The 13,763-nt window shown below is 41.1% G+C and overlaps 1 protein-coding gene and 1 non-coding gene across 2 annotated transcripts; both read left to right on the forward strand.

The window, feature by feature from the left end:
- Positions 1 to 3,256: 3,256 nt before the first annotated feature.
- On the forward strand, positions 3,257 to 5,212 carry Tmem107 (transmembrane protein 107). Its single transcript, XM_026390640.1, has 5 exons — positions 3,257 to 3,441; positions 3,605 to 3,672; positions 3,772 to 3,872; positions 4,640 to 4,736; positions 4,961 to 5,212. The coding sequence occupies exons 1-5, from the start codon at positions 3,355 to 3,357 to the stop codon at positions 5,028 to 5,030; spliced, it is 423 nt and encodes a 140-aa protein (XP_026246425.1). The 5' UTR covers positions 3,257 to 3,354; the 3' UTR covers positions 5,031 to 5,212.
- A 431-nt stretch (positions 5,213 to 5,643) lies between these two features.
- LOC113184076 (U8 small nucleolar RNA) lies at positions 5,644 to 5,778 on the forward strand. The gene has a single exon (XR_003300944.1). It is a non-coding gene; the product is annotated as a U8 small nucleolar RNA (small nucleolar RNA).
- Positions 5,779 to 13,763: the final 7,985 nt, after the last annotated feature.

Genomic DNA, 13,763 nt, shown 5'->3' on the forward strand with positions numbered 1-13,763 from the left:
CACACTAAAGTTGAAGAACCTGTGTGGGTAATATTCGATTTTCACAGTTTTTATTTTATAGGATTAAAGATAATTTTGGTGATCACACTGCCTCCATTATAAGGGAAAGATTGTGCTGCCTTCTAAAGAGGTGGCTTTATATGAAAATCTCTTTAAATAATTTAAATATACAGGAATTTGGGGTAAGTTCAATGGAAGAGCACTTGCTTTGCATGCTTGACGCCCTGGATTTTACCCTCAGTATTGCAAGGAAAAAAAGTTTCAATATTCAAGAGTTGAAAATATAGGGGCCCTCAATGCTAGAAATTATTCCTTTTGTTTTATAATGTTATTTTGTGTCTCAATAATGATACTACATAAGACTCAGAAGGGAGGCTGAGATGTACCTCAATGTTAGGTTACATCATGTGCAAGGCTCTAGATTTAATCCTCAACATCAAAGGGGGCAAAAAGAATAAAACATTTTTAAATTTTATTTTAAATTCATGTATTTATGTATTTATTTATAGTACTGGGGATTGAACCCAGGATTGCTCTGCCACTGAGCTACATTTATTATTTTTTGAGACAAAGTCTCACTAAGTTGTCCAGGCTAGCCCCACACTTGGGATGCCCTGCCACAGCCTTCTGAGTTGCTGAGATTACATTTGTGAGCCACTGCACCCAACCTCAATTTTTTAGAAAAGTAATTCAATTTACAGAAAAACTGCAAAGATAATACAAAGATTTTCTTCACTCTTGCCCTATGACACAGCCTCCTTCCTTTGATAAACTGTGACCAGGGGAGCTCACTCAGACCATGTTTTTTTCATCATTGTCTTTCCATCTCATTGTATTTTTTTCTGAGCCATTTGAGAGTAATTTTTTCTGAGCCCATTTGCTCCTTAAGTACTTTAGTGTTTATGTTCTAAAGCCAGTGCAATAATAAAAAAATCAGAAAACTGGAACTGAGGGAGCTCAGTGATACCGTACTTGCCTAGCAAGGATACAAGAGGTACTGGGTTTGATCCTTAGCACCACAAAACAGATAAGTTGAGGAAAGTAACACTAATGCAATACTATCTTGTAAGCTACAAACCTTATTGAAAAATTGTCAATTGTTCCAATAGTGTCCTTTATAATAAAAGAAAAAAGTTTTTTTTTCCCCTAATTTAGGATTTCATGTTAAAGTTGTGATGTCAAATTTGACATTTCTTTTTAGATTCCCTTGACTTGGAAGAGCTCCTCAGTCTTTTCATTCATGACCTTGACCAAAAGGCTTTGATCTTTTTTCTTAGGGTACTGGGGGTTGAACTCAGGGGCACTCAATCACTGAGCCACATCCCAGCCCTCTTTTTGTATTTTATTTAGAGACAGGGTCTCTATGAGTTGCTTAGCGCCTCACTGCTGCTGAGACTTGGCTTTGAACTTGTGACCCTCCTGCCTCAGTCTCCTGAATTGCTGGGATTACAGCCTATGTGTCCAGCAAAAGCTTTGATTTTTTTTTAGACATTCTAATTTTTTTCACCCTTATTATTTATTTGGGGTCTTGAGAGTCAGAAACACATTTCTTCTCATTTTTGGCCTGATTCCCTAAAACACAGTTTAAGGACAAATCTCCATTTTCAAAGAACCTTGCTTGGATCATATTATTCTAATATTTTTCTTTAACATTTTATTTATAGCACCTTTTACCTTGTGGGTTTGCTATTTGCATACATGTTTGTGGTTTACCTCCCTGCCTAGAATATAAACTAAACGAAAGTAGGAACTTTTGTCTTGTTTGCCAATGAACTTCAAGAGCCTGGCACAGTGCCTGGCACTTATTAGATAGTCAATAAATATTTGTTGAATAAATGAATCAGAATGTCTCTTGGGTTTGTCATTTAGTCTGGCTTAAAGGCACTGAAAGGGAGTGGGGAGGTGAGCGATTGTTCTCCCGAAATAGGCTCAGAGGTCCCTTAAGGATGAGACTCTAATGTGAACAAAGAACGTGGTGTGTCCCAATCCACGACTAAAACACCCAGGTCACCCCAGGTGAACTAGCTTCACGAAATAATCACACAGAGATAGAAAAGTACCTTTTTCTTTGGGTCCTTTGATGATGGCTCCTCTGACCTTAGGGGTCCATGGAAAGAGCAAGAGGAGCGGGTGCTGAACGCTTAATGGGGAAGAAGCCATTCAAATGAGGCAGGGGGTAGGATTACAAGGGAACTGGTGAGTGTAGCTCAACCCCTCTGGGTGCCGCCTACTCCTTGGGCCACGCTTTGTTATCTCTGCGAGGGAAAAGACCCCAGTCATGGCACTACCGCGCCAGAATACAGTGATCTTTCAGATGCCCCTGGTGCATCAGGATTTAAAGATGCCTGAGTTTGGAGTGGCTCCCCACAGTGGTGAGAACTTTCCAATCCGCAGGGATTCCCCTTGAGGCCCAAAGGTTACTCTGGTCGTCCTTAATAAGAGGTTCTTGGACTGTAGCTGGGCAACGCCGGGCATCCAGCACCTCCAAGCGATAATGAAATCCGAGTTGGGTCTGAAATAGACTTCTATTCCCTTCCTCCACTCCCCCCACTCCCTTTTTGGTCCTGGTGATCCTCTCCGCTCCCGAAATTCGAACCTCATTCACACTCTAAATCCAGGATATTGGCTGTCTCCTGCATCTCGGCAAAAATCCCTCCTCAAACTAAGCCAAGTTATCTGGATGAAAGCAGAGCCTTCTTTAAGGAAGGCTCTGGTCTGGGGTCATTGACAACGAAGAGCTCCACGATAACAGATGACTACCGGACAATCTAGGGACACCAGACTCCCCACGTTGAGTTTCCTTGCTTTCTCGGGCCCAGGGCATTGGAAAGCCAAAGGGATGCAGATGAGGGAAGGGGAGAGTATCCATATTTTGGCATGGTGGTAACCCAAGCCGGCGTGGAGGTGCAGCGGTCTCGGGCAACTCTTAGGCGAAGGGTAGTCCTGGGCTAGGTAAGGAGACCGCACGGGTATCAGGATAGGCCGGCCGGGTGTTCCCGGGAGAGGTAAGGGCGGGTCTCCATTTGCCGGCCCTAAGAGGACAAATTTGGTGGTGCGGCGCTTGCTACAGCGTCCACTCTTAGCCGCAGACTGCAAAACCGACGCCGGAGGGCAGCTGTAGCTGCGAACCACTGACATCCAGGTTCCCCTCCGCGGCGCGTGAGTTTACTCCTCTCGCGAGATTTTCGGAGAAAGGGGCGTGGCGCCGGCCTACGCAGTTACCAAGACAACTGGGTGGCGCTAGAGCGCGCGGGATGTAGGCGTAAGCGGAGATTTTGCCCGCTAGCAGAGACTCTAGGAGTGATCTTCTTTATACTCCCATCCTCTGAGGCCGTGCCCCTGTCCCCAAAGGCCATGGGTCGGATCTCGGGGCTCGTGCCCTCTCGCTTCCTGACACTTCTGGCGCATCTAGTGGTCGTCATCACCTTATTCTGGTCCCGGGTAAGACACACAGCTGCCCTCCCTCCTTTCGCCCCCTTTCCCCTCTCCGAGTTGCCTCACCCCAATCCTGCCTCACCCCTTTGGGGCCTTGCCCCTTTGTATCCTTCCATTCCCCGCAGTCCACCCATCATTCATTTCTCTTCCTTTCTTCCCTGCTTCCCAGGACAGCAACATCCAAGCTTGCCTGCCTCTCAGTTTCACTCCTGAGGAATATGAGAAGCAAGACATTCAGTGAGCTCTTGGGGCCGGGTGGTTTGACCCGAGTTGGTGGGAATGAAAGGGTCTTGAGGAAGTCCAGAAGTTCTGAGCCAATCTCTTTTCTCTTTGCAGGCTGGTGATAGCACTGTCTGTCACCCTGGCCCTCTTTGCAGTGGAGCTGGCCGGTTTCTTCTCAGGAGTTTCCATGTTCAACAGCACTCAGGGTCTCATCTGTATCCTTTTTGCCTTTGCGATTTCCTTCATCTAACAAGTCCTTTCTAGCACAATGGTCCAAGCCAGCAAAAAGAATCCAGTTGAAATCTTCTAAGGCAGTGCAGGGGATTTAATACAATTTTCAAACATTTGTTGGGGCTGGGGTTGTGGGTCAGAGGTAGAGCACTCCCCTAGCGTGCGTGAGGCATTGGGTTCGATCTTCAGCACCACATAAAAATAAAATAAAGATATTGTGTCCACTATAACTAAAAAATAAATTATCAAAAAAATTTGTTAAGCCCTGTTATGCACTGGGCACTGAAGATTCCCACATGGAAGGAGGCAGACACACAGACATGCATCTGTAAGAGTGATAAACAATTCCAAAGGAGGGTGTAAAGATATAAAGCCAAGGAATTGAGGCACATGGATTAGGGAAGCTCTTACTTTTGAAATGTGGACCAGGAGGATGATGGCTCTGGAGGGTGATGCCAGCAGAGTGTGGACTGGGGTAGGTAGAGAACCTACCTACCTTACCTCACCTAAAGGGTCCAGGCTGATCCCTAGGTGTGCAATGGTGGTCACATCTGGCCAAGCTCAGCTCTGGCCTCTAGTCATATTACTGTCCTAAAACTCAGAGACAGGGCTGCTGACTGTGGTCCTTGCAATACGATGAGGAAAGAGAGAGATTAACTCCGGTTCAGGTGCCAGCCTCACTGACAGCCATTTCGGGTCCATCACTGCCTGTGGATCCAAAGATTTTCCTTGACTCTGGTGCATTTCCAAGCTATTGGGGCTCACTGTAGTGCATCTGTGGCTCTATCCTTCTTCATATTCGAGCGCTGGGAGTGTACCACATACTGGTACATTTTTGTCTTCTGCAGGTGTGATAGCATTCAATCTTTGGGGAATAGGGGAAGAAGAAGGATTACCCCTAATCTGAAGGTGTCCCCTATATAGGGCATTCCTCATGTATGATATACCATATCCACTCAACATCTTGTAGTCTTTTGAAATTGCATCCCTCATTCTCATCCCACTTCCTTAGACCTAGGGGGTGGAGTTTCTGGTTTGAAGGGACCCTGAACTCATTTCTTACCTTCCACAGTGCCCTCCCAGCTATCACTGAAGTGGCTTTATTCGTTGCTGTCCTTGGTCTAAAAAAGAAACCTTTTTGATCACCTTCATGACGGGAAAGAAAGTAAGGACGAAGGATGGAGGAGTGAGAAGCTGCTAACCGTTCCTGGAAGAAGGAAAGCATAGGCTTCAGTTTCTTCTCCCTCTCCTCTCAAACTATTTCTGGTAAAGGATGGCAGTGGGATAATTATCTCCCGAATACGAGATTAGCGTTTTCCTTAGTGCCTTGTAATAAAATATATTTTATGGTAAGAGCAAGACTTATGCAATTTGCAGGAGACAATTGGGGTAGTTAAACTGCTGGAGAAAAGAAAGGCTGTGTTTCAGTCTTACAGACGGTAAGATAACCAGTATCGCTTCTACTTTGATTTTTACGGTAGATGTCAGGCGGAAGGAAGTGGGCGGGGATATGTAAATAATGATGCGCTCAGAGCACGGTACACGTACGTGAGCAGAGCATTATGGGAGCAATTAATTTCTCCCTTTTTGGCGCGGAAGGAAAAAATTTACTTTAAAAGATTTTCGAATAAATTCAGCGTTAGCATTAAAAGACCCTTAAGTAGCTGAGTTGATCAGGTTAGCTTGTTATATACTCACCGTAGTTTATAGCGGAATGTATTCTACTGAGTACGGACGAGGCAACAGTACCGCGTATCGTCAGGTGGGATAATCCTTACCTGTTCCTCCTTTTGGAGGGCAGATAGAACATGATGATTGGAGTTCGCATGATACGTGATTAACGTCTCTGCGTAATCAGGACTTGCAACACCCTGATTACTCCTATCTGATTCTTCCTGACGATCTGATACCTTTTAATTTGCAGTGACTGATAGAGTAAATGTGGGTGTGAGTCTCATTTTTGAGTGAGATGTTGTGTGGGTTGGGCTGGTTTCTTATACTTTATGGTCACGAACTAGGGCATTTGCTGTATTTTTTTTAAGGTGCTGTTAAACACTTTTTCTATAAATTTTCAGTCATACTTATTGTTATATTATAAGTGGTATGTTGTCAACCTTCAACATTAGAGGACTACTTGCTCAGGATGAAAGCCCATTAGAAGTTGGAGTAACCATTCACAAACCTAGTGAAATCCTTATTAAGTCTGTAGTCTGATGAGAACACTCAAACTCCTTCATGCCTTTGCTGATAATAACATAGAAACACACAAATAAGTCAAATGTTCTGTCATGTCACAAAATGAATATTCTTAAGTTTACTGTAGGTTGGGAAGGTTCTCTGTACACCTTTCAGTCCTGAATGGCAGAGACCGCACCATTAAAAAAAATAAGCAAAACTCATACAAGGAGATACTCTCTAATGATGCCTTACATACACATAACTTTTCTGTCTATCCTTATAGCAGGCCTTCATTCTTAGCATTCATTCAATACTTACTTATTGAGCTCTTACTATATGCAAAGTGATGCAACTAGGACTAAGGGAATAGATGTGAAAAAGACCCATACTCAGCTTTGACCATTACAAATCTTATGGTTAATACAGAAAAGAAACAATTTCTAGTTCACCCAGAGTGATTAATTCTACAAATTGTGAAAAGTCCTACAAAAGATAATTAAAGGTGCTATGGAGTAGAGATTAATTTGCCCAAGGTGTGGCAAAAAAAGATTGCTTCTTAAACTCCTGGAGCTTAGCAGGAGCAAAGAGGGGAAGCCAGGAAGATGTGCCTTGCTGGCCATGGTTAATACCTTGGTAGGAAAGGTCTATTTCATCCCCCTACAGTCAGGCTGCCTCTGTTGTCCCCCAGTGGAGTGTTCCTACTGACTTAGGAAAGCTGATTATCAGCTTACCATTATTAAAGGTCATGTAAACTTACAATTAAATAACCTATAGTTAGGCTGAAGCATAACTCAGTGGAAGAGTGCATACTCAGAGACCTTGAGGCCCTGGGTTCAACCCCTGGCATCAAAAAAATTTTTTTAAATAAGTAAAAAAAGTAATATAAAAAGAGACAATAAGTACCAAGTGCTTTCTGCCTTGGTGATTTTATTGTTATACATTCCTGTGATTATTTCTTGTTTATTGTATCTGTATGGTAGAAATAATATATAGTGATGTTCTAGCATGCATCTGTTCCCAACTAATTTATTGACTTTTAGCTGGTTTGAAATAGACATTAGCAGGAATTTTTACACTATGGAAACTGGCAAATGCTACAAATCAGGCTTTTTTATTTGTCTACATTTAAAAAGTGATACAGAAAATGTTAATGGGGATTAAATTTAAAAGTGTTAAGTCTGCAATTGTTACATTGTGAATAGCACAATCCAGATATTCTTAGGATGTAAGGTGGGTGCTATGGCCACACCTGTAACCCTAGCAATTTGGGAGATTGAGGCAGGAGGATTGCAAATTCAAGCCAGCCTTGGGCAACTTAGTGAGACCCTGTCTCAAAAAAAAAAAAAAAAATGGTGTGGGTGAGTGGCTGGGAAGGTAGCTTAGTGGTAGAGCACTCCTGTCTAATCCCTAGTACTGTAAATATTCATAGGATTTGAAAACTATTATCTGATTTAACAAAGAAGTCACTCCAGTCATTGACAAACCAGTGGGGTTTCAACATGTATCTTTATTTTATGTTGGAACTATACATGTAGTTAGGCTACAATTCCATTTATAAAATCACAAATACAGGAATGGAATTTATAGTAAATAATATCATATATTTTACTATTATGTATAAATTTTGTGCTATAATACAGTAAAATTTATTTTAAAAACTTGTCCATATACATAAAATGCATATTTTAAAAAACAAACAAAAATGCATACTCTTTGGGGGTAGAGTTGGTTGTTGAGCATTTACCAGACCATACCTGTTCTGCCATCCCAACAGACTGCTTAACATCAATGACTTCCTTGTTTGGGAAATGACCCAGGATCACTTCTTGGGCTTCAGTTTGACCTCTTTTCAAAATGTAGTATGTTGACTGCTCCCTTCTTCTTTTTTGATACCAGGGATTGAACCCAGGGGTGCTTAACCACTGAACCACATCTCCAGCCCCCCCCTTTAATACCTTCATTTGTTTATTTATTTATTTTTATGCGGTGCTGAGGATTAAACCCAGTGCCTCATACATGCAAGGTTACCACTGAGCTATAAACCCAAACCCCAGCCTTTTATTGATTATTTTGAGATAAGATCTCACTAAAATGCTTAGGAACTACCCAAGTTGTTAAGACTGGCTTTGAACTTGCAATCCTCCTGCCTCAGCCTCCCAAACTATTGGGATTATAGGCATGCACCACCATACCAGGCCCCCCAGCACCTAACTTCTTACCAGGCAGTAGGGGTGTAGTGTGTAGTAGTGTGTACTACTGACATCTACCAAAGGGACCAAAGTGTCTCAGCTCAGTTCACCGAAGTATTTCATGGGATTGTTAAGAGATTAATTGAGATAATCCAGGGGTTAGGCTGGAGTGTTAGTAGGGTGTTGGACCTCTGATAACTGGTAGGTGCCTGTTCCCTAAGTTGACTTAGATTCTGAGACTTTGCCATCATGGTGGATATCTGTTATTTTTGCCTGTTCAGTATCCATCCTTTTTACTGGTAATAGCACCTTTCTTTTCCTTTGGGAGGCCTTCCCCCATTCTGAGTCCTCAGGGTTAGTAAGAGGCTGACAGCCACTCCCTCCCATCCCTCTCTCTGCTTCAGGGGTGGCCTTGAGGTCCAAGCCTGGCCAATAAAAGCATTCCATTTTTCTAGCCACAGCTTTTGGTTCAGACATAAAACCTGATAAACCAGGACTTTTAATTTAATTTAATTTTTTCTATCTGTCAGTACTGGGTGTTAAACCTAGGGGCACTCTATCACTGAGCCCCATCCTCAACCATTTTTACTTTTTATTTTTGAGACAGGGTCTCACTAAATTGCCCAGGCTGGCCTCAAACTTGCAATCTTCCTTGCCTAAACTCCTGAGTTTCTGGGATTACAGATGTGTGCCACCATACCCAGCAAACCAGGAAAAGAGAATCCTGGTCTCTGAGAAATGAAAGCCTGCTGTGAAATACAATGACTAATCCAGTGTAGTACTGTTGCATAATTAGATAGGCCAATGGAACATACCAGAGAGTCCAGAAATAGGCCTAAATACATAGAATTCAGTGGATGATAAAGACATCATTTTAAAACAAGCAGGGAACTTTTATATATACTCAGAAGAATTGAAAGCAGGGACTTGAACAGATTATTTGCACAAATATGTTTATAGCAACGTTATTATAAGACTTCAAAGCAGAAGCAATCCAAGTGTTCATCAATGGAGGAATAGATCAACAAAACGTGGTATGTACCTACAGTGGGATATTATTCAGCTTTAAAAGGAAGGAAATTCTATGGGATACAGGGGGTGGAGAGAAGGTAGACAATGAGTACAGGGATAGATAGACAGCAGCAATAACTTATTTATTTATTTATTTTTGGTACCAGGGATTGAACTCAGAGACACTCAACCACTAAGCCACATCCCCAGACCCCTTTTGTATTTTATTTAGAGAAAGGGTCTCACTGAATTGCTTAGGGCCTCACTAAATTGCTTAGGCTGGGTTTGAACTTGTGATCCTCCTGCTTCAGCTGCTGGAATTATATGCATGTGCTGCCACGCCCAGCCATGAGCAATAATTTCTAATGTTCCATAGCACAGTAGGATAATTGTGGTGAACAACAATGCATTGACTTTCTTTCTTTCTTCTTTTATAATATTTTTAGTTGCAGGTGGACATAATAACTGTATTTTATTTATGTGGTGCCAAGAATCAAACCCAGTGCCTCACACTTCCTAGGCAAGTGCTCTACCACTGAGCCACAACCCACCCTGCACTGACTTTCAAAACAGCTACTAAAGAGAATTTGGAATGTTCCCAACACAGACAGTAGAGCTGGGCACAGTGACACACGCCTGTAATCCCAGAGGCTCTGGAGGCTGAGGCAGGAGGATTAAAAGTTCAAAGCCAACCTCAGCAATTTAGCGAAACTGCTATACAACTCAGCGAGACCTGTCTCTAAATAAAATACAGAAAAGGACTAGGGGTGTTGCTCAGTGGTTAAATGCCCCTAGGTTCAATATCCAGTACCAAAAAACAAAATATCTAAAGCAATAGATATGCCAGTTACACTGATCTGCTTATTACACATTGTAAGCATGTATTGTAATGTCATCCTGGATCCCATAAATATGTATAATTACTTTGTGTCAATTAAAAATAAAAATATATTTTTTAAAAAGGACCAGATGTAGTGGTGCATGCCTGTAATCCCAAGGATTTAGAAGGCAGGAGAACTGCAAGATTGAGACCATTCTCAGCAATTTAGCAAGGTCCTAAACAACTTACAGAGACCCTGTCTCAAAAAAACAAAAACAAACAAACAAACGAAAAAAAAAAAAAAAAACTCAGTGCCTCTGAGTTTAATCCCCAGTAACTGCCCACCTCTGAAAAAAAAAAAAAAAAAAAAGAAGGGAATTCTGATATATGCTACAGCGTAGGTGAACCTTGAGGACATTATGCTAAGTGAAATAAGCCAGTCACAAAAAGACAAATACTGTATGATCCCACTAGCATGAGGTACCTAGAGTAGTCAAATTCATAGAAACAGAATGGTGAATAGGGGAGATAAATAGTGTATAGAGTTTCAATTTTGCAAGATGAAAAGAGTTTTGGAGATTACACAAGAATATTAACATATGTATTACTGAGCTGTGCACTTAAAAATGGTTAAGATGGTGAATGTTTTGTATTTTTACCACAATTTAAAAAAGAGATCATTTAAAAATAAGTCAGTGGGGAAAAAAGGATCAGTCATTGAAAGTTATTAGAACAACTGAATAGCCATCAGTTAGGGAATAATAAGGATCAATACCTTGCACCAGTATTATTTATAGATCAAAGATTGCGGTATGGGGTTAGGTTTGCAGCTCAGCAGTGAAGGATTTGCCTTGCATGTATGAGGCACTGATTCGATCCTTAGCACTATGTAAAAGATAAATAAAACAATAAAAGGTATTGTGTGTGTGCATGTGTGTGTATAAAGATTGCAGTGTGAAAAATAAAAAGCAATCCAGATGCTTAAAAATCCCAGTGACTCAGTGACTGGAGGCTGAGGCAGGAAGGTTACAATTCAGGGAGGCCCTAAGCAGTTTAGCAAGACCCTGTCTCAAAAAAAGACCTGGGTGGTGGTGGTGGGGTTCTGGCTCAGAAGTAGAGCATTCTCCTAGCAAGTGTGGGACCCTGGGTTCAATCCTCAGCACCACAGAAAAATAAATAAATAAAATAAAGGTATTTTGTTCAACTACAACTAAAAGTAAATATTAAAAAAAAAAAAAAAGCTGGGGCTATAGCTCAGTGGACAAGCACCTCTGGGTTCAATCCCCTGCCCCATCCCCGAATAAAAAAGTAAATGGTACTCAGAGAAACCTTAGAATTTTTAATCTTATTTTGGATAATTTTAGACCTATAAAAAAGTTGCAAAAATAGTGCAACATGTAACTTCTTCACTCAGTTCCCCAAATGTTAACATCTTTCATAACTGTGATTTATTGGTGGAAACCAAGAAATTTGCCTTGATACCACACTATTAAATAATCTACAATTTTTATTTGGATTTTTCTGTTTTTTTTTTTTTCCATTAATGCTCTTTTTCTGGTTTCAGATCTAATCCTGAATCTCATTGCATTAGTTGTCATTTCAGATTATATTTTCCCAGTCTGAGACTGTTCCTCAGTCTGTGTGTGTATGTATGATTTCTTGAACATATTTGAAGAAAAATGGTAAGTTATTTCTCCTTCTCCTTCAGAAACCGTCCCTCCATTTGGATTTGTTCAATGCTTTCTCATGAGTATACTGAGATTATGCATTTGGATTTGTTGTGTGCTTTCTCATGAGTAGAAATGGGGTTATGCATTTTTTGGCAAAAATACATAGAAGTAATGTGCCCTCCAAGAGCATTTTTAAAAATAAATTTGGGATGGGGAAGATATTTTTATATATGATAACAAAACACAAAGTCTGGGCTGGGGATTTAGCTTAGTTGGTAGAGAGCCTGCCTCACATGTGCAAGGCCCTGGGTTCAATCCCCAGCACTGCAAATAAATAAACCACAGAATCCATAAAAGGAAAATACTGGTATATTTAAAAGTATATTTTTAAAAAAATATTTATTTATTTAGTTAGTTCTCGGCGGACACAACATCTTTTGTTGGTATGTGGTGCTGAGGATCGAACCCAGGCCACACGCATGCCAGGCGAGCGCGCTACCGCTTGAGCCACAGCCCCAGCCCCTAAAAGTATATTAAAAGTGTGGAAAGTTGGGGTTGTGGCTCAGTAGTAGAGTGCTTGCCTAGCATGTATGAGGTACTTGGTTTAACTTTCAGCATCACATATAAATAAATGAATAAAATAAAGGTCCATCAACATTTAAAAATATATATTTTTTTAAAGAAATGTGGGATCTGGGTACAGTGGGGCATGCCTTTAATCTCAGTGACTGGGGAGCCTCTGAGGCAGGGGGATCCTAAGTTTGAGGTTTGTCTTAACAAATTAGTGAGTCCTTAAGCAACTTGTTAAAACCCTGTCTCAAAAAAAGTTAAAATAAATATAGAAGACTGGAGATATGGCTCAGTCGTTCAGCCCCCCTGGGTTCAATCCCCAGTACCAAAATTAATTAATTAATTAATTAATTGGGGACTGTGAGTGTAGCTCAGTGATAAAAGTATGAACTTAGCATGCATAAAGCCCTGTGATCAATTCTCAGGAAGGAAATATATATATATATGAAAAGCCTGAACAATCCAATAAAAATGTACAAAAATTTTCACAGACATTTCACAGATAAGAAAATACAAAGAGGGGCTGAAGTTGTGACTCAATGGTAGAGCACTTGCCTAGCTCGCATGAGGTGCTGGGTTTGATCCTCAGCACCATATATAAATAAATAAATAAATAAATAGAAATCGTGTCCATCCACATTAATATTAAAAAAAAAAAAAGAAAAGAAAATACAAAGAGCAAGGTGTGGTGGCGCACACCCGTAATCCCAGCAGCTTGGGAGGCTCAGGCAGGAGCATCACAAGTTGAAAGCCAGCCTCAACAATTTAAGCAACTCACTGAGACTGTCTCTAAATAATACACAAAAGTGGGTAGGGGATGTGGCTTAGTGAATGCCCCTGAGTTCAGTCCCCGGTACCCCCTCCTCTCGAAAAAAAGAAAATACAAAGAACTGTCACACATGAAAAGATGCCTTACATTCACAGTATGAGAAATACAAGTCATGTCTAATTTTGTGTGTGTGTGTGTGTGTGTGTGTGTGTGTGTATGACCTAAAAGTTTCATGGGTAAACAGGCGTCACCTGTTTGTTGGTGGAACTAAAAACTGGTAACACATTCATAGAGAGCGATTTGGCAAAGTCCATCAAAATCAAATCAGTCAAAATTACTAACACCCATATCTTTTGACTTAGGATTTTCATGTCTAGGAATTAACCCAACATTTTCACAGGGGTGAAATGGAAATGTGTAGATTAATCTTTGCCTTCACTTGTGTTGGCAAAAGGTTAGAAACATCCTAAATGAGTGTCTACAGATTTGTTGAATTATGATACATCCGTGCCATGGAATACTATGCATCCAGAAATTAATTTGTGCACTGTGATGTAAAACTCTCCAAGATATATTAAGTGATAAAAGCAAGGTGCAGGGCTGGGGTTGTGGTTCAGTGGCAGTGCACTTGCTTAGCATGCGTGAGGCACTGGGTTCGATCCTCAGCA

Source organism: Urocitellus parryii, chromosome 7 (genome assembly GCF_045843805.1).
Source record: "Urocitellus parryii isolate mUroPar1 chromosome 7, mUroPar1.hap1, whole genome shotgun sequence".
NCBI classification, from domain to species: Eukaryota; Metazoa; Chordata; class Mammalia; order Rodentia; family Sciuridae; genus Urocitellus; species Urocitellus parryii.

What these genes read in the sequence shown, in the direction of transcription:
- Tmem107 (XM_026390640.1), top strand. Translation starts at nt 3,355, where the DNA reads ATGGGTCGGATCTCGGGGCTCGTGCCCTCTCGCTTCCTGACACTTCTG. An exon ending in TCACCTTATTCTGGTCCCGG is followed by an intron (nt 3,442 to 3,604) that starts GTAAGACACACA and finishes CCTGCTTCCCAG; the next exon opens with GACAGCAACATCCAAGCTTG. An exon ending in TATGAGAAGCAAGACATTCA is followed by an intron (nt 3,673 to 3,771) that starts GTGAGCTCTTGG and finishes TTCTCTTTGCAG; the next exon opens with GCTGGTGATAGCACTGTCTG.